Source organism: Punica granatum, chromosome 3 (assembly GCF_007655135.1).
Source record: "Punica granatum isolate Tunisia-2019 chromosome 3, ASM765513v2, whole genome shotgun sequence".
Lineage (NCBI taxonomy): Eukaryota > Viridiplantae > Streptophyta > Magnoliopsida > Myrtales > Lythraceae > Punica > Punica granatum.
In genome coordinates this window covers 10882255-10907409 of record NC_045129.1, presented here as the reverse complement: position 1 = coordinate 10907409, position 25155 = coordinate 10882255, and the positions used below count along the sequence as shown (strand labels likewise).

General features: G+C 38.8%; 3 protein-coding genes across 3 annotated transcripts; 2 read left to right on the top strand and 1 right to left on the bottom strand.

The window, feature by feature from the left end:
* Positions 1–4539: 4539 nt before the first annotated feature.
* Positions 4540–8223, bottom strand: LOC116201811 (probable ATP synthase 24 kDa subunit, mitochondrial). The gene is made up of 7 exons (XM_031533229.1): positions 8067–8223; positions 7215–7308; positions 6885–7029; positions 6325–6435; positions 5860–6006; positions 5284–5406; positions 4540–4837 (listed from the first exon to the last, which is right to left on the bottom strand). Exons 1-7 carry the CDS (start codon positions 8103–8105, stop codon positions 4774–4776), a joined length of 723 nt encoding a protein of 240 aa, XP_031389089.1. The 5' UTR covers positions 8106–8223; the 3' UTR covers positions 4540–4773.
* Positions 8224–14489: 6266 nt separating this feature from the next.
* On the top strand, positions 14490–17226 carry LOC116198743 (G-type lectin S-receptor-like serine/threonine-protein kinase LECRK1). The gene has a single exon (XM_031528970.1). It carries the CDS (start codon positions 14641–14643, stop codon positions 17026–17028), a length of 2388 nt encoding a protein of 795 aa, XP_031384830.1. The 5' UTR covers positions 14490–14640; the 3' UTR covers positions 17029–17226.
* A 464-nt stretch (positions 17227–17690) lies between these two features.
* LOC116198665 (G-type lectin S-receptor-like serine/threonine-protein kinase LECRK1) lies at positions 17691–20705 on the top strand. The gene has a single exon (XM_031528868.1). The coding sequence runs from the start codon at positions 18026–18028 to the stop codon at positions 20516–20518; it is 2493 nt and encodes an 830-aa protein (XP_031384728.1). The 5' UTR covers positions 17691–18025; the 3' UTR covers positions 20519–20705.
* The last annotated feature ends 4450 nt before the right edge of the window (positions 20706–25155 follow it).

The following is a 25155-nucleotide window of genomic DNA, read 5'->3' as shown; positions in this document are numbered from 1 at the left end:
TAAAATAGTAGTTAATTAAATTTTGAATAAGGGAAACACACCCATTCCGGTCCATCCTTCTGCTTGTCGTTCAGGGTTGGAATTTGCTCGTTGATTCTCCGGGGAATCTGGATCGTTGAATCCATTGTCCAATTAATTGATGTTTGTTGATGTTCATTTGTTCGTCGGTTCGCTCTGATTAATTTAGTCAAGTCGGATCGGCCCATTAAGGAGTAAAACTTTTTCAGTGTTGATTTTCTCCATTCATAAGACTTGAATCGGAAATCTTGCTTAAGGGGAATAAGCGCTGAATCGATTGAACCAATCCATGTCGGTGGCACTACTGTTTTGTATTGTATTATTCTGTTTTCATTACCGGCCGCTTGCCTGAGGCACACGTCACAGGACTTCTAGTCGCCTTAATGAATTCCTTGAATATAAGCAAATCGTTTGGCTTCTGACGAAAGTTGCTTAGCAAGTCATTAGTATATTGTCTCTCTCCCACATACACACCCCAATACAAGAATTCTGGTTTTACGACTGCATTTATTTAGTCTTCATCAAACTTTTAGATTCATTTGTCACGTTGGGTTCAATCCCCTAAATTCTTTTCTTTTTTACTTTACCCATTTTTTATAATAATTCAAAATTAGCATAAATTGTTTTTTTTAATGTTTTGTTGCATTAATATTGATCATACTAATTCAAGATTAGTACAACTTGCTAAAATTCTTTTTATAATCTTATTACGGGTAACATAATATCCACTAATATTTTTCCAGATAAGATATAATTACTCAAAGAATCAAATATGCTAAGTATATTATGATATTTGAAGGGAAAAAAAACACTTTTTTAATATAATATTATTACGTATAATATAGTATCCGCTAATATTTCTCAATATATGATATAACTCAAATAATCAAAATATAATGAAAGAACTCAATTCATCGAAGGCAAATTATTTTTCGATCTTATAGAGCTATCTTAATTATTTAAATGATCAAATTCACAATGTCATCATCTTATTCTTTTTCATTTTATTATAGTGAAATTGACATAAAAAAGAACTTAAAATCTCGGGGAGTAAATCACAGACCTCGCCGGTAGTCCAGCTGCACGGATAGTATTTTGAGACCGAGAACTAACCCAAGGCAGGTTGCATGGTGAATACAGGAAGAGTGGTGCAGTCTGGTTACAGACTCGAACCGAGATGTCCCTGTTCATGAGCCACAGGCTAAATCCCATGGAACTGTACATTCCAACGAAAGAGTGAGATTCCGGCCTGCGCTTCAGCAGGAAACTTGTCCCTCCGATCAATACCTAACTGCAGCCAGGAATCATCTTCACACCATTCTTTCCCATCTGCTAATATCCATTGGTTTGATACCGTGTGGACCGAGCAAGTCCACGATCGTCATTGATTGTAGGGATGGATGATCTTGTCGGACTCAAAGTCTTCAGTAAGCTTCAAATCATATGACCAAGTTGGATTTTATATGAACTGAATGCCGGGCAATCCAATTTGGTTTGCTATTCTGTTCCCGCCTGGCACTGACTCGGCGATTCACTAGGCTTGGTTTCTTCATTCTCTCATCTTCTTTTCAGGGAGTAATTCGAGGTCAAGCGATAACAAGTAGAGAAGTACGTGCTTCCTGAGATTTGTCTCTCTCTCTCTTGTACAACAAGATGCTTCTATCTGACCTAGGCACGATGCAAAATTTCCTACTTAATTAAAGACAATGTAGACAGCATCAACAAACAAAAACAAAGCAAATGTAGTAAAACACATATATAACTTGTCCCGGTGGTTAAAGGGAGTCATTTTCTTGTTGAAATTTCATATTTAGATCATCTTGAAAACCATGCATAAGAATACTTCATGTGGCCGGACTGACTTGTTCCTTCAGTTTGCAGAGTGGTCATTTGGAGTAGCCGGATGAAACGCCGACACCCAAGTTATAAAATGAAAAGAGTTTTGTTTCTAATATCAAATGAAATTGATATTGATCTTATTCTTGCAAATCTCTCTCTCAAAGTAATTATTCTAATTGTTGAATTAATGCAATTGGTGCTATGTCGAGAAGGCAAAGTGCAGTTTTGACCACCGGAGCAAAGTTTCCTGCATTCTGGGTCTGTACGTAGAAACACTGCACTACAGTCACCCTCTTATCAAAGCACAAGGGCATTGTCCTTGCTGAAATAGAGGAACCCCAACTCCGCTAGTGGAAATTTATTAAGGAGTATTTACCTAAAATGGTCCATGATTTGCCGTTTTGTCAAATCTATCATATACTTTTTTTTTTGTCAAATCTATCCCATGGTTTACTTTTTGCATCAAATCTATCCCGACGTTATCTTTTCCGTCAACATCTAACGGTGTGCTGACGTGGCGCCTACGTGGCAAGTGTGGCCCACTATCTCTCCATGTGCCACGTCAGCACGGCCGTTAGATGTTGACGGAAAAGATAATGCCGGGATAGATTTGATGCAAAAAGTAAACCATGGGATAGATTTGACAAAAAAAAGCATGGAATAGATTTGACAAAACGGACAAACCATGAGCCATTTTAGGTAAAAACCCCATTTATTAAATACTGTTAACATTAGTAACATAAATTTTCGGTTACAAAGGAGGCTCAAGGCATAAAATAATGAAAGGGAAATCTTAAATAACTAATAAAGGGACACGAATAATCTCACTAGGTATCGAATCTATGACATCTAGGTCAACAAGCGAAGGTTTGCGTCACTGCGCTGCTCTTTTTTTATTAGTAACATGAATTTTAATTATTTGGGTCACATATTTTCCTTCTATAACCAAACGCAAGTATAATCTGACTTCCATCTAAATAATAGGATTAGAAAGATAAATGTTTAAATAATATTTAAGTTAATAGTTTATGTGAAGTAAATTAAAATCTATTATTTGCACGGAAATTCTTTCCTGTTAAAAAAATTCAAGTGCTATATAGATACTAGAACACTTGCATGCCTTCATTAAAAACAAATATTTAATTAAAGTTTTAATGAAAAATAAATTAAAAATATAATTGCTGGGGTGTTACCATTATACACCATTTTTCAAAAAAAATTGAAATGAGGACTTCTCATTTAATAGCTCTTCATATGAATAAAATGTATCCATAATTTCTACTAAAATGACGATGATGATGATTATTATTATTATTTCTACTAAAATGATCACTACTGCTGCTGCTGCTATTCCTTCTACTACCACTGCTGCTGCTACTCGTGCTACTAACCACTACTACCACCACTACTACCACTATTACTACGACAACCACGACTACCACTACTATCATCACCACCACCACTACTACTACTACTATCGAATTTATATATCTATATATAAATATTTTTTAAACCAAATGGGATAGTTGTTGGGAGGTTATTATTATTGTTATTATTATTATTATTATTACATGTATATATCTATATATAATTACTATTAAGCCAAATTAGATAATTACTGAGGAGATTATTATATATTTTCTAGTTTACACATTAATTAAAAATAAAACGAAGTAAGAATAAACATATGAAAACGAATTATCAATTGAAATTTTTTCAATAATGACTAAGAACAAATTTTGTGCAACATGCAGGCTTATAGATTAGTTATTTATAATATTGGGTTGGTTTTTCTAGAAAGTATATACCAAGAAATATTATTGTTTCGGAAAATAAGTACTATATTTACGTTAATTAGGTCAATTTTAAAATACTACTAGAGGATGCCCAAGTTACACGCGGAAGGCGTACCTCAAAATGAAAAAGTTAGATTTCCGGAATCGGTTACTATTGAATCACAAGTATTGGAAACAAAATTTGGACAAAAAAGAAGTTATAGAATGTGAAATTGAGAGTTCATGGACGATAGAGCAAAATAAAGAGATAATGACACTAGGAAAGAAAAGAAAAGATGAGAATTATATCAAATGGATAATATTATCCTTAAACTTTTTTATATTATTTTGAATTGTATGATATTTAAAGTAAGAATAAAATGTTATTTTCAACCTTTTAACCATCGTACAAATGTGGGGTTTCGAACATTTACTTAAATAATAGTATTAGATTTGTAAGGAAAAATAAGAACTATATAAATGATTAATACACTTGGTAACATGAGACAAAATCCCAACAGAACTTTTGGAAAAAAAATAAACAGCAAATTGACGAAACTATTTAAAATAATTTGAAAGTTTCTTTTGTAGTTTTTTTTTCCCCATACGTCTAATGATGCTTATTCATTCATGTAGTTGTTTTTTTTTTTTTGCTAAGATAATCATTCGTGTATTTGAAGGACAAGCATTGTGTAAAACGGAATAATATCATGAAATATCATTGATTCATTGATCCAATTCCTTTTGTGGTCCATATGCTTTCGTTTATTACGCCATATCATTTTCAGTTTTGGTTAAACATAATACACTATACTCATGAACTGCACAGATTTTGGCCAAAAAAAAAATGCACGGATTGATTTGAAACTATATGCAATTCTCAGTCGATGCAAATTGCTGCCAATAATATAAAACACCACCACCATCGCAAGCTCTGAAGCTTATTTTAATTTGGGACATAGATCTCAAAGCCATCCGAAATGGAAGATTAACTTTCGGCGACAAAAACAAAGCACTGAATTACAAGGGTCCTCTCTTATTTGACTGGAAAACCCGGGGAGAGAGCACGAGCAACAAATAACTCAATCCTTTTCTCTCGTCCTGAACAATATCATAAACCGATGAAGAGAAAATCCCCGACTTAAATGAAGTTCCTGACGTCGAGAGACTTCACATCTACCATCTGCTCGTCCTTGAATTCTTCCCTGCAGTACAAATCAATGCCATGTTAGAACATGTATGACTTGAATCCCGAACTCTCAGTCTCAGGAGAGACCGTTCTTAATCAACCAGCTATATAGGATCAAATTGATAACCATTTCTAATCAAGGAAAGTCCTAACAAAATCAAACCACCACCACTACCGTAACAACTAAGACAAACTATACAAAGGGTGGCATTTATCTTCTGGCTCAATGAACTTCCCAGTCTCAAAGTTGCAAGATCTGAAACAATCATGGAGTCAGAATTGCTAATATGTTCAGTCTTAAAACTGAGATAATACAAATATTTTGAGCGTCTCATGATGATCTAAGTCAGAATAGAGGTATGAAATGTAACCAAAATCTCTTTCTCCCAATCATCTTGTGATAAAGAAGAATCCGCAAGATTTTGCATATTCGATACCCACAGAGATGCATGACAAGCGTACCTCTTTTTCTGAGTTTCCATTGCTTCAAGAGCATCTTTCTTGAGCTCCTCCAATTGGGCTTTGGCAATTTTAAGCTCTAGTTGCTCTTCATACTTTGGAAGATCTTCCTTCCGAATTCCAAGCCTAACAAATACACAGAAAAATAGCAATTAAAAAACAGTCTTCCCTGCTGAAAGAAGACAGGCCAACTAAACCAGAAAAATCTTAGTTAAAAAGGCCTAAAATATGGACCCAATTAACAGATGTGGGTTGTCACAGAAGCAGAACATGCATACACAAATCGTATAAGGCTCTGCAATTCAATTCCCCACAAAATCATTTGGATGTATCATAACAGTGGAAATAAGTCAAAACAAAACCATGCAAATACACACCAATATGCAATTTCTACTGAAGGGATCACAAGATATGACTCAAATATGCATTAAAAGATTGAGAAAGAGGGAGGGAGGGGTAGGATCTGCAGAAGTATGAGCTGCTCCACAGCACAATAATGCCTACACAGTCTTTTGTGATTGCTAGGTAACTCCATTAAAAGGAGGACAAATTACAAAATAGAAGATGATGAAGTCTTACTTCTTGTTGATCTTATCAAATTCAGCCATAAGAAGAGCCATTCCCTTCTTGTCATTCCTCAGCAGAGGTTTCTTAATTTCTTTCTCTATTTTCTCCAGTGCATCCATCATCATAGCCTCTGCACCCAGTTCATCAGTAAGCCCTCTCCTGCAGCAAGCAATTGATTTAGATGAGATATCTGACAGTATAAATTTGATTTCTACGGACATTCCACTAGAACTCCAGTTATGACAAGACTTGCATATGAAAGCTTAGGAAGAGATGCTTCTCGCCTCTGCTTCCATGAAACAAAACCTTTAAAAGCAGAAATTAGAAATGGCAGTGGGAGAGGGGAATGTTAGCCCAACTTAGGATATGACTGGCCCCCAGTAAAAGGTAGCAGAGAATGTATAAAGTAACACAACTTTATGTCAATGTAACTCAAAGATATAAAACTGCAATAAGGGTAGATCGATGAAAACATACTTCAGCCGAATTTCCCTCAACATCAGGAGATATGTGCGAGCATCCTGAATATCTGCTGTACGCGATTGAATTGTAAATTGGATTCTCTGAGATTCAGAGAAACAGTCTGCCCTGCAAGAGACAAAAGCTTGTTGGTCAGTTCTCCTTAATTGCAATTATAACAACTTAACTATGATCTGAATTGGCACAAAGGGTACATCATTGTGTAGAACTTTCAACTGTTATCGGATTAGTAATTTCTAACCGTACCAATGACTTACTTGACAAACTACTCCCTAACGATTGCGATGGGTGTAAATTTTCATCAGCAGCAAAACTAACTGAATTATTCATACTACTTGAGTTGAGGTGGAGGCAACTTCATCTATATCCTCATGGAAACACCCATACAGAAAAAGTAGTACTCAGCAAACATGGAACCTTCATTAAAATGGTGCATTTACACTTATTTCCTATAAAAAGATTCTGATGCGAGAAAATAATGCAATATATCATTATAACTGCAAGAACATTTGTCTAGCAGAATAGATGTTAAATCATTAAGGCAATAGAATATTTACTTTTCTCTTATCGTCTTCATAACCTTGGCATATTGAGCCACAGCAGCTTGATCATCGGGATCAATGGTGATCTTTTCTTTCCTCAGAATCCCAATGGCAGTCTCAAATTTCTTCTTAACCTCCAGGAAGATGTTCTTCAACATCTCTGATTTAGCAGTGGCCAAATTAGTACAAAATATTATCAAAACATAATAGACTTGTTTTCTAAACATAACCTAATGAAAAGTAACCAACAGACGTAAATGGCCGTTCGTGCATAAAAGAGTCAGGTCATTGTCCACTTAAGAGATTAGCATTTGTACGAATTCAAGGTTTGATCTGAGAACTCACCATCTCCCTTGAGAGCAGGTGGAGCAGCTTCTTTGGCAAAGCTACGGACAGGAATGGCATATTCCTTCTGTAAAATGATTTGACTTCCATATAGCTGTACAATCACAACCAAACACATGCCATCATACTATAGCCTAAGGAAGAAAATATATTACTCCAACCCTGATCCAGCAAAAGGAACCTCATTCAGTGAAATGAAAATGGGCATCCCCACTATATACTCGAGGACACCGAAGACATAGAACGCCTAAAGCTTCATAGCAGCTAGTTGGGACACTTAAATCCGGCGCTTGAACATAAAGCAACCAACCAATGCTCATCAACTTGAGCCTGATTAGATTTGATATCCATCGTGTTTCTGCTCGTTACTCACAGTTCCACATTAATCCCTATCTTCATCCTAAGTTCACCTTCCCAAATGTTTTACTGCCGCGAGATATATGGAATGAAATGAAGAGATGAAAGCCCCAGTCAATCAGTTCATCAATTATCATAACAATAGCACGCGTTTCTACACCACTCCACTCACGCAGCATCTCATACCTACATTCCTACCAGCATTTCCCAAAATCAACAAAGAAATGCAGATGTGAAAAAGAGAAAAATTCCAGCAAATCTAGAAACCGAAGCACAGTTCGATCACACTAAATCTGACCAAATTCCAAAAAATCTGCTCTTTCCATTGGCTCAGAAACGGACTTTTACGCAGCTCAATCCGAACATCAGATCCAAATTAGCATCGATTTCTCACTGATCACTGAGAAAGCCAGCTTCAGCTGGCCGAAAATGCTGATGCAACCGGAGGAGACGAATCTCAAGGGCGTATGAGGGCTTCCGTGAGTGGAACTGTACCTGTCTGGACTTGGATAGTAAGCGAGACGTGAACGCCATGATCGCCTTAGTCTCCCTTCGTCGTCGTCTTCTCCAGAGAAAGAGGGCTTCGGTTAGGGTTTGGGTCCGATTCAATTGTTCGACTTCGACGCTTTCTATCCGAGGCCACAGGATGAGCGAAGTGGGCGAGTCGTAGAGGATAATTTCTCCGCTGAGCCCCACCGTTGATCCTTGTCTGTTGTATATCAACGGCCAGTGGCAGTCAATGCAAATCAAGAAAGAAAAAAAGAGAAAATAGAAAATTGACCCGGTAAATGAGGACGGGCTCATTTTAGATGGGCCCGATAGGGGCCCAATACCCGGCCCACGTTCAGATTCTCCAACGGGGGAGAGGAGAATGTACTGCTTAATTGGATGAAGAAGATTCGGCCCGTCGTACGTCTGATAGAGATTAATGACATCCAAACTAGAGGTGATTTGTTGTGAATCAAATTTAAGAAGAAAAATGAGCAATTCAAGAAAAATATCATAGATAAAACTTATCTTTAGATGAACAATCTTCTCATTGGATACCAAAAATACTTGGTCACTTCCGTGGATCGATCTAACAATGATGTAGACCTTCCAAGCTAGAAAATGATTTCCATTTCCATCATGCATAAAACTTCAAGAAGACATCTATATCTATATGAAAGCAATATTGAGGTGAGTCCGACCAGATGATCTCAGAACGCTCCATTTTCGAATGGAATTTTCTCGATTTTTTGTGCTTTTTTAATTAAATTATTTAAAAAGATATAGATATAAATTTTGTGGAATCGTTCATTATTTTCTCTATTTTTTAGTTTTTCTTTAAAGAAGAATGTTTAAAATTTCTGAACTTTTTAAAAAGATATACATATAGATTTGTAGATTTGCAAAACCAATCGTTATTTTCTCTTTTAACTTTCTTTAAAACAAAATTTAATTTTTTTATTTTTCAATATTTTTAAAAGAGTATAATTAATAATTAATATATTAATGTTAATATGTTATGGATGATATATAGTAATGTGTACCGGGAAGGCAGTCCTGATACACATGATCATATATATATGTGTGTGTCTGTGTGTTAATGTATATAATTAATGATGTATGCGGCTTTTCATTCATATTTTTACTTCCTAAGCATTTGGTAGGTGTGTGATACAACATTGTTGTACGATTTAGTAAATAAAGATAATATTTTAACATTGATAATAAAGATAATGAATTTGTGAATATATTTTATAGATATAAGAATCTTATCTATCTATCTATAAAACAAATCAGAATATATATTTTTTAGATTTTGTATGATATGTTATAAAATAGGAAGTATTACTCATAAACAATGGCCTATTCAATATTCAAAGAACACCGCTACCACACATATGTTCTCAAAAAGTACGTTTACCAGTAAATGTAAATGTTAATTGTTCTATTGTTATTATTTCACTTCAAATTCTTTCCTGCATGCACTTAAATTTATACAAGCAGATATCATGCTTTGATTTTTCTTTTATTTTTACGGATTTATGAAACTCTTTTTGCGGGTCCACTAATCTGGGGAATTTTTTTCGGTTACTAATATGGGGGATTGATTAGGGGAAGTTATCTTTTATCTTTTTGACGTTGAAGAACTATTAAAAGATAAACAACCTACACTTAGCTAACATCTCACCACAACCTTCATCAATCAAAAAAGAATCATTGTTCTTAATTTTTTGTTTTTTAAATCTCATATTCTTTTTCCTGATTGATCATGTGAGTTGATGTGTTTTTTTTTCTTTTTCCACAATTTTAATTTTATTAAAATAAAAAAGAAAAATATATATGACGTAATATCCAATGCACCACACGGGGTACATGACTAGCATATATATGAAAATAAAGTCTCAAACTGAATTCTCATGTCGCCACATCATCAAAAATAGAAAAACAGTGCTCTATCGCGTTGCCATATCATCATGAAAATATAAGAAAATTTTACATTTTCTTATCGTGAAAGTATTCTCATATAGATTGTCAACATAATATATAGATTATATCCACATATAGCCCAAGGAAATATATATTTTATGCACCAGGCAAAAATATATAGATTTTATATACATTGCCCAACGTATAGATCATATACAATGGAATAATATAGCCCAGACTCATATATACCATTTGCATATAAATATATATATGTCGTTTGCATATATGTGTATTTATAGTGTTTATAGATATAAATTTATATAGATGCCATTTAAATTATGCAAAAATTATTGAATTTCCATTGGATTTATACGGACCTGAGCCATTTTCACTTAAAAACTCAAGCTGATAAGTGGTGATACCTGAGTCTCATATAAATCAATGGTTTTCTTTCATTTTTTCCATGTGGGATTATAATTCCCAACACTCACTATCACGTATAAAGTGTGGTCTATTTCTGCCTATAAGTTGTCATGTGCCCTTAAACACCCTGTCCTCGATAATTGACCTCGAGTCGGGTTCATCTTTCGTACTCAAGCAAGGGGGGACTAGACAGAAGGCGCTCTTTTTGGCTGCCCTCGGGCATACTAAGCTTGGTGTGGTGCGGGTGCATGCGCATAAGCGCGTGGGTACGGATACGCGTAACCTAGGCTCTGATACTATGTAAAATTCTCACTAGGCCTATAAGCGATTGAGTCCATTTTCAACCCAAAAGTTTGAGCTTTTGGGTTGGAGATGAATCCAATAGCTTATAGGCCTAGTTGTATTTTATATGGTATTAGAGTGAGTAATGCTTCTACGCGCATGTGTGTGGGTTCACGTCACTTCATTTGAAATGTCTCATTGTCGATGGGCAGCCAAAGTGCGCCTATGTTTGGTCTGAGTGTCGTCCCCTCTCCTTTCGAGTACGGAAGTCCAATCTCGACTCGTAGTTAGTTCTTGAGAACGGGTTATTCTAGTCCACGTGGCACGTGGTGGGTGTTAAGAGTAAAAATCCAACACGAAAAAACCAAAAAAAATCTAATGGGTTTATAAGAAATTGGGTACCACAATCTATCAGCTTGAGCTTTTAAGTGGATATGGGCTCAGGTCCGTATAAGTACAGTGGAAATTTAATATGGTATCTGAGCAAATTATGCTTTTGCACGTATGTGTGGGCTCACACCATGCCAAGACTAGTTTTGAAGCAGTCAAATTGCACATCATCTTAGTGCGGCTCAAGTGTGGCCTCATTATCAATTATCCCCCCTCCTCTTGCCCAAGATGTAAGAGAAGTCCACCTCGTGGTTAAGTTCCGAGTACATAAGTTCAATTCCGGCTCGTAGTCAGTTCTTGAGAGCGGGTGTTCAAGTCCATATAACACGTATAGGTGAAACATCAAAGTCACACGTTGCCATGTGAAGGTGAATGTTAAGACATATTGTCCCACACGGAAAAACTAAAGAGAAATCCACGGGTTTATAAGTGATTGGGTATCCCAATCAGTTAGCTCGAGCTTTTGAGTTGGAAATGAGCCTAATTGCTTATAGGTCTAGTGAGAATTTTATAAAAATATGTCTTTTTAACTCTTGATCTATATATATATATATATCCCATGAAAAATCATAAATTCAACATATTGCGTGGATTTTCTAAAGAAAAAAAACGTTTTGGTGCGCACGTGAGTAAGGGTAATTATGACCTTTCATTCCCATTAAATATGATCAAGTGCGTGCCTAGAAAAGGCTAAATTCATACTCCCATGGGACATAACTGATTTATTTATTTATCTTTTTTAATGTATAATATTATAGATTTTGAGATGCTATCATGGAATCATATGATAAAAGAATTAAGATCTAAAAAGATACATTTAAAATTAGAGCGAGATTCATAAGACTGTGAGATATCGTGAAAACAAGAAGTAATCAAATCGTTAATTTTGACATGATTTTCCTTGATGAAGCGGTATACTTTGCACTTTTTGACTAAACATATTTTCTGTCAGTACAAGATTTAATTATTTATTAAATTATTACCTCTAATAAAATTAGGATTCATTAATGCATGCAAGCTTAAGAAAGTCTCAGATCGATTTGTTTCAACCATTACTTCGTGAAGGAGGCTTTCACACCGTCAAGAACTTCAAGATAATTACAGATTCAAGCACCGCTCAATAAGTGCTGATGTAAAGTGAATCAGCTTTGTCCAATCGATATAAGTAATAATGCTGCACTTTTCTTTCTTAGATAGCCATTCTTATTTCCTTTTAATTACATCATATTTGCAAACTGAAAAGATATTTATTCTAAAATTTAAACTTAAATAACAATAAGTATGCATTTCAAAATGTTTAGAATAATTACAATGATAATTTCTTTGAAAAAAATATTTACCAAATATTAGAAATCTATGCGACACCCTTCAATTATGGTGTGGCATCACAGATACTAGTAGAGGTATCACAGTCGAAGAGCAAGTCGATATGTTCTTGTTAGTTATTTCACACAGTATGCGATTTTCAATGGTGGCGGAAAGATTTCAGCATTCAAAGGAGACGGTGTCACGATTTATCAAAAAAATTGCACGCGAAATACAACAATTATCTCAAGGTTTTATGACACCGTGGAATGTTGCTGTCCAGCCGAAAATTGAAAATGACGAAAGGTGGCGTTTCTTTATGGTATGTTTTCTACTAATTTCATACTGTATAAAATTATTTTCGGTATACTATGTTCGGTACATATAATTATGCGTTTGTCATGCAGCATTGTATTGGAGCTATCGATGAAACCCATGTCGCTACATGCGTGCCCCAAGCGAACATAGTACCTTATCGCGATCGGAATGCCGAGATATCTCAAAATGTATTAGATGCTTGTTCACACGATATGATGTTTACATATGTGATGACGGGTTGGGAAGGTTCCGCACACGATTCAAGAATATTTTCCAAAGTTGCGTCAGTAGAAGGTTTTCCAGCACCGCGTGGTCGTGAGTATTTACTTATACATGCGACGGTTTTCTATGAAATTGCAACTCTAATTTAATTAACTTTAATTTTCCTTATGTTCTTTGTAGAACAATATTATGTTATTGATACAGGATTTCCAAATATACCAGGATATTTGGCTCCATACAAGGGGAAACGGTACCACCGGAGTGATTTTCCTCGGCAAAATTCGCCAACAACGGAAAAAGAGCTATTCAATCAGCGGTATGCGTCAGTGCGTAATGTAATCGAACGTTACTTCGGTATTTTGAAAAAGAGATTCGCCATACTGACTTTAATGACGAACTTCATACCCTATACACAAGGACAACTTGTCATTGCCTGTTTTGTTTTGCATAATTTTATACGCCGTAATAATTATCATAACAGATTATTTCTGAAGTACGACGATGTGTGGATGGATTACGATGAATTTCGCAATCATCCACTACAAGAAGGAAATAGAGTGGATATAGATATGAGTAGTGCCGAAATGAACGTTGTACGCGATCGTATCACTAATTGGTTATGGCGTACAGAGAGATGAGTGCGATGACATGCACTTACGTGTTGTATTAGGAGTTGTCTTATTTATTATTATGATGTGACAAATAAATTTGCACGCATTATATTAAATGACAAGAATGAATGTATATAATTATTTTTGTACGTGTCTTTAACGTGGTTGTTTTACATTGTCAAATGTACGAAAGTTTATCCTACTCCTCTGAAAAGTTGCGACATCTTCATGTGGCAAAAGGCCAAGGAAAGCTGAAAAAGGAAAAAAAAAAATTTTAACCCGAAATGAGATTAGTATCAATTAAAATAAAGTTACAGACAATTCGTGGTCTGAAAAAATAACACGAACTGGAGCACAAATTTGTCCATTTTTCATATTGTTATATTCCTATTCCTAAAATTAATGAAGAACAGGGCATTTGTTGAAAAAAATTTCAACCGCCCATTGTTGACCGGGCGATTGTGCTGCAGGCTGGGTCCCACAGGAAGGAAAATACTGGCCATTGTTATCGGTAGTAAACCAGGATTGAGCAGAATTGAACAACACTTCATTTTCCAAACCGCCTCTTACTCCCCCAGCAGGATTGTACCGTACACCCCCTGGTGATGCATGTGTTCTGAAGTTTTGATCACAGCAACAGCACATCTCATGGTCCCGCAAAGACTTTGACCATTGAAGTCTTTTGCCCGACTTTCTCTATCACCCGGGTGATGCATGTATTCCGAAGTTTTGATCGCGGCAAAATCACAATCTCATGGTCCCGCAAAGACTTTGACCGTGGAAGTCTTTTGCCCGACTTTCTCTATCACCCGGGTGATGCATGTATTCCGAAGTTTTGATCACGGCAACATCGCATCTCATGGTGCTCCCGCAAAGACTTTGACCATGGAAGTCTTTTGCACGACTTTCTCTATCACCCACATGTCCATGCAAAGTGAGTAAATAGTAAGGGAATAGGAGTCCTGAAGAGAAGACAACGACAGGTCTGACTCTTCTTCTCCCGCCATATCTACAATAACCCACAAACCAAAACTTACTACCATGGCCTTGTGACTTGAGAGATTCCATTCTTCACCTCAGCTGTATCAGTACCTCTCTCGCTTATGGCCACTCTCAAGCTTGCTTGTTTGTTGCTCCTACTCTTTGTGGCTGCATCCTTTCTTCGGCAGACAAGTTCCTACTCGATACGCCCCGGATCTTCACTTTCTCCGAGCGCCAGCTCTGTTTCATGGCCCTCTCCTTCTCGCCTTTTCCGGTTTGGGTTTTACCCTCAAGGCCGCATGTACGCCGTGGGGATATGGCTTTCGGGTAAGCCTAACAACACCATTACCTGGACTGCGAGTCGAGACGGTCCCCTCGTCAGCTCGAACTCGACAATCTACTTCGCGGAGAACGGTACACTAGTGCTCCGAACAGAGACGGGCAGGGAGATGCCGATCACGAAGGATCTCATTGGCCCTGCAACCTCAGCTTCCATGCTTGATACGGGGAATTTTGTGCTCTATGACAACTCATCTCAGGTGATCTGGCAAAGCTTCGACTACCCGACAGACACCATCCTAGGAGGCCAAAACCTGTCCAGGGGGGTTTCGTTGGTCTCAAGCAAGTCATTATTCAATCACTCGAGTGGCCGGTCCTTACTCGTGATGCAAAGCGATGGTAATCTTGTCATGTATCCCGTCAACTCCGGTAATAAGCCCGAGGATTCGTATTGGTCTACTGCAACTTTCAGTGGTACCTCTACCCAGTTACATCTGGATGGAAATGGAACTCTGCGCCTGCAACAGAAATACAGTGGTAATATCACAAAAATTATAGCCAACAGCTCATATATCGCCAATCGTAAGGACCTTGTCATTCATCGGGCAACTTTGGATAGTGACGGGAATTTTAGGCTCTATATGCACCGGTTCTTGAATGGGGATCCATCCAACCTGAATGTGTCCCTCACATGGTCGGCACTTGAAAGTGACTGCAACATCAAAGGTTTCTGTGGTGTTAACAGCTACTGTAACAGCTCGAAATTGAAAGATCCATGTAATTGCTTCCCTGGATTTGATTTCTTTGATCTGGGAAGCAAGATCCGGGGCTGCTATAGCAGATCCAACAAAGAAGAAAGATGCGAAGCTGAAAACCTTGATTTAAGTCGCATGATATTACGCATGGACCATATAAGGATTGGGGGTCATCCCTATTCCGTGCTGTCACATTCAGTTACAGAATGCGAAGAGTCTTGTCGGAACGACTGTCATTGTGAAGTAGCCCTTTATTTCAATGGAACATGCAACAAGTTCAAGCTGCCGATCATTTACGGAGTGATGATTGAGAGCGATGCAGCCATGGTTTTGGTCAAGCAATTGAATTCTGGACATGTGCCAGATAGGCCGCCCAAGTCACCACTTCCTCCTGGGGTCGAGCGCCAGAGGGCAGTCATTCTACTTCTTGCGGCAACCTTGGGCTCGGTTACTCTGTTATGCTCTCTTGCTGCGATACTCACCTTCTACATCTATCGAAGTCGAGTTCACAAATACAGGAAGCTATCCAGAGACTCGAACTTGGGTCTGATGAAAGAGTTCACGCTGCAGTCGTTTTCATACAAGGAGCTTTATGAAGCCACAGGCGAGTTTAAGGAAGAGCTTGGCAGGGACTCTTTTGGGGGAGTTTACTACAGAGGGTCCATGACGATACTGGGGGAAACAAAAATTGTCGCAGTGAAAAAGCTCGAGAGAGTAGCACAAGAAGGAGGAGACGAGTTTCGGGCGGAGATGAATATGACAGGGCACACCCATCACAGGAATTTGGTTCGACTGCTTGGTTTTTGCATGGAGGGATCCAGGAAGATTCTCGTGTACGAGCACATGGCAAATGGGTCACTTGCAGATCTTCTGTTCAACCCTGAAGCCCGCCCTTCTTGGAGAGAGAGAGTGGGGATTGCTCTGCAAATAGCGCGGGGGATCCTGTATCTACACGAGGAGTGCGAATTGCAAATAGTTCACTGCAACATAAAGCCACAAAATATCCTTATGGACGAGTTGTGGACAGCAAGGATCTCAGACTTTAGCCTAGCAAAGGTCTTAATGCCAAACCAGACGAATAAAATCCATAAAGTAAGAGGAACGAGAGGGTATGTGGCGCCGGAAGTGCAGAAGAATGGTTTACTATCCACCAAGGCTGATATTTACAGCTTTGGAGTTGTGCTGCTGGAGATCATCTGTTGTAGGGCCAATATGGAGGTTAATGTTCCCACACCGGATGAAGTTCTTCTTGCCACCTGGGTCACCAATTGCTATGCTGCCGGAGAGTTGCAGAAGCTCGTAAGCTTTGAATACGTGGACATGAAAAGCCTGCAGAGGATGGTCAGAGTAGGACTCCTATGTATTCAGGATGACCCGAATCTCCGTCCTCCTATCAAAGATGTGATACTGATGCTAGAAGGCATCATGGACATACCAAACCCTCCTCTCCCGACGCAGTCCTCAGATGTCCTGTAACTCGCCATATGGTGCTACTAGCTAACCAAGCTGAATTAAGACAGTGTTTCCATTTTCTGTTTTCACGGTTTCCTTTGAGATTTGTGTGCAAGTAGATTATGTAATAACTAGAAGAAACTGCGAGGTAGTCTTTCGATGTGTTGGCTAGCGTTGTATCAACTCATGTTCCTATCTAAATGTGCTTTGTTTTTCAATTCACATGGCTTCCAATTCAGCATTGGCGCATATGCAGTGTTTGCACGTTGTTTTCAATCCATAAGTTATGACCTTTAAAAACCAGTGTGTATGTGTGTATATTTTTGTTAGAAGCAAGAGTCGTAGGTCTGGTAACGGATAGAAGAGGAGGAAATAAATGGCACAAAAATCTCACCAAGGAAATTTGAACTCGGGAAATTTTGATTCTGGGTCGAGGGCTAATATCACTGAACTAAACTCCTATTCAAACTAAGAAATATTTTCTTTGAAGGGTAATTGTATGAACAACATTTCCTTGCAATAATTTCGGAAAAAAGGGCCTTCAAAGACTTGACTTCCATATTTTTCTGCAATTATTTAGGTACAAGGGCCCTCCCTCAGAGACTTGACTCCCATATTTTTCGGCAACCTTAAATTTGAGAGTCGTTCGAAATCCATGGGCCACCAGAATTCGGGCACGTCTCCTGGGAGTTTTATTAGAAAGAGAAACGAGAGAATGAGTGTGTAGGGAGTCGAGAAAACAACCAAGCCTCTTTTGCCCGTGTATTACACGGCGATGCCCTGTCGTGGGTGTGCAATCTTTCTCTTTGCCAATTTTTCTTTGGTTGCTTTGTGGATGTCCTTGGAAAGTCCAGCTGGAAGAAGAGAAAACAAAGCATCCACCATTGACTTGGAGTCAACACAAGTTGACAAAGTCATCACTGCAATTTCTGATGAAGACCTCAAAGTCTGTATGTCTGCTCTTTAATAAACTAAACTTCCGGAGGCATATTCACTCACATTTGCTCCGAACGCCATTCTCATGGCTCCCTGTCAAATTATCCTACTCTCTCTTCTGATTCTATGCCACCCGGCTGTAGGGGTAGAGCAGAAGAATTTCGCTCGAATAAGCTTGGGCTCTAAACTTTCCCCCATCATGAAACAGACTTCATGGTCCTCACCTTCTCGCCGATTCGAGTTTGGTTTCTACAACGAGAGGGACGGCTTCAAGGTTGGTATATGGCTCACTGGAAAGTCTCAAACGATTGAAAAGACCATCACATGGACCGCAAATAGAGATGATGACCCTGTCTCGCCGAATTCGACGATAGAGCTGACACCCGATGGCAAGCTGGTCTTGAAAACTGGCCTCGGTTCACATGAACTCATTGCTGACATATCCGGGGTTGCCTCCTATGCCTCCATGAGTGACTCCGGGAACTTTTGCCTACATGATAATGAATCTCGCATCATCTGGGACAGTTTCAATTTTCCTACAGATACACTGCTTGGAGGGCAGGTCCTCCCCCCTGGGTCCGAGCTGGTCTCAAGCGTATCTCAGGAGGTCCATTCCACAGGACAGTTCCGTCTCAGTATGCAGAGCGATGGGAATCTTGTCATGTACCCAGTTCACACCTTAGCAGTAGGAGTGGACGCTTACTGGTCATCGGACACTGCAGGCGACAACGGCATTCACCTGTATCTCAATTTTACGGGGAAACTTGCTCTAATTAACAGTTCCAATTCCAGGACAGTCAAGACTATCGAAGGTGGAGACTCAGTGGTTACTTCCTATGACAGGGACAGTTCCAACTATGAATATGGAGCTTCATCTACTGCAGGTTTGTTATCGTATGACAGCTCAGTTATATATCGGGGGACACTGCAGCACGATGGGCTTTTTAAACTATTTTCCCATGTTTTTTATGAGAAGGGTGATTACGGGACATCGCTAGAGTGGAAAGTGCCCGACGATCAGTGTGAAGTGAAAAGATTCTGCAGTTTCAACAGCTACTGCACTAAGAATGATGATACACCAGTCTGTCGTTGCATACCTGGTACCGATTTTGTGGATGGGGTTGAGGAATCAAGTCCTGCTCGTCTTGGGTGTCAGAGGAACTTCACTGAGGAATTTTGCGCAGGCCCCATATCAAATGCATCCTCGATCAACATTTTCACCATGGAGGACATGACTTGGGACGACCCTCCATACTCGACGGCTAAGATGGGAAAGGAAGATTGTATCAACTCTTGCTTGGAAGATTGCAACTGCGAGGTCGCCCTGTTCAACGATGAGGGCTACTGCAAGAAGCAAAAGCTCCCCTTGATATATGCGAAAAGGGACCAAAAAAACCCATCCACAGCGATTTTCAAGGTAGGAATGAAGGGTCTCAGGAGCAAGAACATGACTGACATCGCCTCCCCGCTGCCGGACCTACAGCCACCTCCAAAGGTTATTGAGAGCAAGGGATCCACTGTCCTCCTACTCGTGGTGACCCTAGGTCTTGTGACTTCCTCTTGCACAGCTCTTATTGTCGCAGGCATCTTCTTCTTCAAGCTCAGGATTTTCGAGTACGAGGAGCTGTTGGACTGTGGAGGGAATGAAATGGGCTTGGGAGGCGAGCTCACCCTGAGGTCATTCTCCTACAAGGAGCTCAAGAGGGCAACCAATGGATTCAAAGAGGAATTGGGGAAGGGGTCGTTCGGATCAGTCTACAAGGGAACACTGCATCGAGGGAGAAGAAAAACCATTGCGGTGAAGCGACTGGAGAAGGTTGTCACCGAAGGTGAAAGGGAGTTCCGAGCAGAGATGAGAGTCATTGGGAGGACTCACCACAAGAACTTGGTCCGGTTGCTTGGGTATTGCGCGGAACAGTCCAAGAGGCTCCTCGTTTACGAGTACATGAGCAACGGATCCCTTGCAGATATCCTATTTAGATCAGAACGCCGCCCCGAGTGGACTGAGCGGGTGAGGATCGCCCTCGACATTGCTCGGGGCATCCTCTACCTCCACGAGGGGTGCGACACCCCGATCATCCACTGTGACATAAAGCCACAGAACATATTGATGGACGAGTTCTGGACAGCAAAGATCTCAGACTTCGGCCTCGCGAAGCTCCTGATGCCCGACCAGACACGGACATTCACGATTGTAAGAGGGACAAGGGGGTACCTCGCGCCCGAGTGGAACCAGAACATCCCGATCTCAGTAAAGGCGGATGTGTACAGCTTCGGAGTCATGCTGCTGGAGATCGTGTGCTGCCGGAAGAACATGGAGGTGAACATCTCGAGGCCCGATGAGATAGTTCTAGCCTCCTGGGTGTATAAGAATTTCAGGGCCAGGGAGGTGGAGAAGGTAGTTAAAGGGGAGGAAGTGGACAAGAAGTCGTTGGAGAAGCTCGTGACAGTGGGGTTATGGTGCATCCAGGACGAGCCCGCTCTTCGGCCTTCGATGAAATCTGTAGTGATGATGCTGGAAGGGGTTACTGAGGTATCAATCCCTCCATGCCCATCTGCTGCTAATACCTTCAACTAACTCTGAGTACGACTCACTCAGAGGCTTTTGCTGCTTTGTCCTGTTACTTCCCCGTTTTTCTTTTCTGGTGTATTGTCTCCTCTCGTTGCTGTTTGAATGACTTCCTATAAAACTGATGAAACTATGAAAACAATTGCTGATGCAGATTTAGTTCAAATTTCCAATCAAAATTTTGGATTTCCGAGCCCGATCCGTATTCTGCAGTGACCTTGACAACCACCGGAAAAACTATTGTTCACATAACAGCACGTTAGCTATAATCGATTAAAAACCCGGAAATGACGCGAATATGGTTATGGGGTTTAGGAAAAAAACAATTCTCGGATCCACGCTCCTATGGGTGATTTCTGGTACCGTGTGTATGAATAGGAATTATCACATTATCTTAGCTGGTCCAATGCAAAGATTTTTCGGCCCGAATCACATTTTCATTGAAGTCTGTCCGAGGTTTTCCTAGTTTCAGGTACTTAACCGAACATATATATATCCTAGGAAAATATGGAGTAATGTAATCGAACCATTGCCTTCAGGGTACTGGACTTGGAACGGGAGATGAAGGAGCTATTGTTTTAGCCCTGTTGAGGCTCTTCAACTTATTCTATCATGTGAAAGTGTAGAAAATGACATGACGAATTGGGCAGGTCTAAGGGACTCGTCACTCGCACATGAAAATATTTTATTCGATTGAGTCGATCTCAACTTCTTGATACTGCACACTCGAGTCTCATTACAGTTGAATTAGCACGGCTATGGTGGGGTTTGTCGGAATATTTCCAAAGAAACAAACAATGCTGATTTTTTTTTCGATGTAAATCCTGAAATCTGGAAGTTCAATTGGATCCCGATTAATCTAGTCGAGCCGGGTTTGCTCACTAAGGGGTAAAGCTCTCCCAATATAAATTCTCTGCATTTATAATGACTCGAATATCATATATTACTAAAGCAGAATAAAAGTCGAATCGCCTAAACCAATCAGGTTGGTTAGGCCTTTTACCTTTTCGTTTGGATGGCTGCTAGACCAGTTGGCATGGTTAAACAGAAGAAGAAGCCCAATCAGATGTATAAGGCCGAAAGAACAACCATCATATTATATGCATCATAGGAGGAATAGAGCCCTTTGCAAATTTCACCAGAAGCACCACTGTAGTCCTTTTTTTTTTTAAGCTCACTTTTATTTTCCTTCAAACAACAAAGATATTGTTGAAATATCAGAGAATTTGCAAGAAGTAAACCAGTCTCCTTCAGTTTTGTATGTTTTGATGTAATTAATTTAACATAATACGAGGGGTAATTTTGTCCAACTAAAACTATAACTTCTACCCCCTATTTATCAATTTGTCCAACCGAAAATACGAAATTTTATGAGAATCTCAATTGTCAATTATAATCCTCTATGCGCTTCCAATTTTAATCTAGCAGAACAGCCAGATAAAACACATCTAAGTAGAACTTGACACGTCCAAAAGAAGCCATAAATATGAAACACATTATTTGAAAGACATAGCAAGATTGTGAGGGACGTTACACATTATATACTAATAGTATGTATATATATATATATATATGTTCAATTTAAAGAGGATTGTAAATTTGTGGACATGTACACGCAGGATCCCTTAGCAATTTGTAAATTCATTTGCAAAAAAGTGAGAACATAGTATTTTGAAATGCATGAAGGTAGTCAAACCAGGCTTTATAGTAAATCAGTCCATAATATATTGGATTCATATATTGACGGTTGACAAAACGATCTTCCAGAGCAGATTGTGAAGAAAATGTAAATTTTGAAATTGACATTTTAAGTTCTTCAAAGATTTATAATTACGACATATAATGGATCAATGTAAAGCTTAACACTCTAAATACTCTTTTTTTGTGGTGTGTACCATGGTATTCAAAAGTCTAATGGGGCCCTGACTAATCCAATTCGTGCCGAATCGGCTCAGTAAGAGGTAAAACTCTTATAATAAAAGATTTTCTCTATTTACGAGACTCGAACCTCAGACTTTACTCAAGAAAAATAAGTGCCGAGCCGTTTGAACCAACTCTTATTAGTTAATACTCTAATGCTTTTTGTCAACTGATACTGCCTTCCGCCTGACAAATTACTATATCTTTATGTTTCTTCACGATTCTTCCATATATAAATAAGAAATATATACTATTTTTTCTTTTCAGATAGAAAGACAATTTAGAAGTGTAAATTTCGTTTTTTTAACAATTTCTTTTTTTTTTAAATAGTTAGGGATTTCTAGAATCAAGGGAGAAGTTTAATCTTGATACTACATAAATCTCAACATTTGAAAGGGCATTTCCAAAGATCAACAATAAAAGTTTTTAAAAGAAAGTTTGAGAAACATGTAAAATGTTATTAAGATAAATAATTCTAGAGATAATATTTATTTCAACTTAAGTTGTTGACTAAATATATCATATTATATTTATATGAAGAAATCTAACCAGTTATACCATAACAAGACATATGCAGCACACAATTATGAATGATCAGATAATTATATACAATTGATTAGAAAATCTTGGAATAACTTTTTTATTGTATCTGTTTTTACCAGTCATCATTGAAATGGTTTTTTTTTTTACATTATAGTGTGAATGAAACACCTAACAAGCCTGTTGCTATCGGGAACATCAGTTGAATACTTCTTTTCGCTGAATATCATCAATTGAATACTTACAAAAATAAATTTTGCGGAAGGAGGTTTGATGCATTCGACAATAAGTTGCCGTCTTGAAAGAGTACTCAAAACCAGGAGGTCTTAGATTATTATCTCATTAATTTTTCCATGCTTTTTTTTGCTTGAAAAAGCACCAATGAGAAGAAAATCTATGTACTGAAAAAATAAGAAGAGTATTCCTCATAATAGTGTGACGAAGAAGTCGTCAAGTGAACAATTTATAAAGGATCACTTCTAGAAGATATCTCCCATATGGGCCCTCTATAATATGTTTCATTTTTTATTTTTTGGCAGATTTTCGGGAGCACTTCTTATCATTCACCAAAAACCAAAGACATTAAGAGACCAAGAGAAGAAAAAAAAGTATGTATAAAAATACCCGTTTCTGTGTATTAGGTTCATGAATCTCCATTATAATTGAAAAAATAATTTTTGTGCATCACTAAGTTGGAATTTAGAGCAGGCGATATTTTTCAACATTCTATAGATTGCGATGCGTCATGTTAAGTTCGAATTTCAACCAACTGCTAAATTGGTAATGAAAATCTAGTCAAATGTCAGCAAAATGCTGCCTAAAATCTGTTATTTTAAAGATTGCTTGAATCAGAAAATTCAAGAAATTAGTTCTGACCGTTAAAGTTGAAAAATGGAACTTTTGAATGCAACAAAAGCTACGTCAAAAGACTGATTGTATCATGCCATTTTCTGCACGCTGCAATTGATAACTAAGTGCCATAATGAAGGTTGTGTTTATCACAAAGTATACAAATCTAAGGGTCGAAACGAAATTTTTCACGTCAAATGACCACGCATTATGGATTGCATGGTAATGGTGTTTTCATTAATACTAATGTTGTGTTTGGTTGACATGGACAGGAATCCGACTATGGACCTATTACATAAGTAATGGCGATTATTTCATTTGTTTTTGCTCGTCGGAATTCCCGTTATGGAGGGTTGATCTGTAATAGCCACGAATTCTCTTTCTTTATTCACACATGGTAAACTTTATTACGTATAGTAATAAATTCTCATATTACAAATGTACTCTTCACTGCTCATTCTATTATGAGAGACTTGCCCCACACCCATCACTTCTATTGCCGCCCATTTGTTGCCTCTCCGGGTTCGCCACACCTATCTCCCGTCGTCGCCGTCAGACCCCCTTCGACGACCCCAGCTAACTATTTTGATTGCCCTCAAGTCAATGAAGCAAAATCTGGCCACGACCTGGCCAGATATGGCCTCGTAAAAACAAATCTGGCTTACCAACAAAAGTGTTAGTTGAGTGGTAAGCAGTTCACCCCTATAAGGAGGAGAAGACAAGTTCGAATCTCGGGAAGCGCACTGTTGGGAGGGAGAGTAATCTTTAATGTTCGATCTCTCGACTGAATTAGTCAGACCCCATTGGGCTTTTGGATTCCAGAGTACACACCAAAAGAAAAAAAAACAGATTTGACTTAGGGGAAGGTTTAAGCTCCGAGCAACCTAGGCACCGAGCCACCTAGGGCTCGCTAGCTACATTGCTGGACTAGCAATGGGCTCATGAGCCCATACATGGGGGTTGCGAGCCCTGGGCTCGGCGAAGATGAGCTCGGGTGTCTTGAGCTATTAGAGCCTTAGCCTCTTGAGTGGTCTCTTTCTCTAACATCTCGGGGACACCTGAGCTAGGGTTCGCCCCACCCATGGCCGCGACCTTCATGGCTAGGTTTGTAAGCCCTAGGTGGCTCACGATGCTAGGGCTCGATGAGATGGGTCCATCTTCGTCGAGCTCGAACTCGCGAGCCCGAACCAGATGGCTGTTTATGTAAATAAATCACTAAGCCTATAAATGATTGGACGCATCACTAACCCAAAAGCTCAAACTTTTGGGTTAAAATTAATGGGTCCAATTGCTTATAGGTTTAGTTGGAATTTTGATACGATTTCAGAGCAGGTTAC

Excerpts from the sequence above, each read along its gene's own strand:
- LOC116201811 (XM_031533229.1), bottom strand. The coding sequence starts at position 8,105 with ATGGCGTTCACGTCTCGCTTACTATCCAAGTCCAGACAG. Across the intron at positions 6,007-6,324 it reads TTGAGGGAAATTCGGCTGAA|GAGAGGGCTTACTGATGAAC; the intron begins GTATGTTTTCAT and ends TGCTTGCTGCAG. Across the intron at positions 4,838-5,283 it reads ATGGAAACTCAGAAAAAGAG|GGAAGAATTCAAGGACGAGC; the intron begins GTACGCTTGTCA and ends TTTGTACTGCAG.
- LOC116198743 (XM_031528970.1), top strand. The coding sequence starts at position 14,641 with ATGGCCACTCTCAAGCTTGCTTGTTTGTTGCTCCTACTCTTTGTGGCT.
- LOC116198665 (XM_031528868.1), top strand. The coding sequence starts at position 18,026 with ATGGCTCCCTGTCAAATTATCCTACTCTCTCTTCTGATTCTATGCCAC.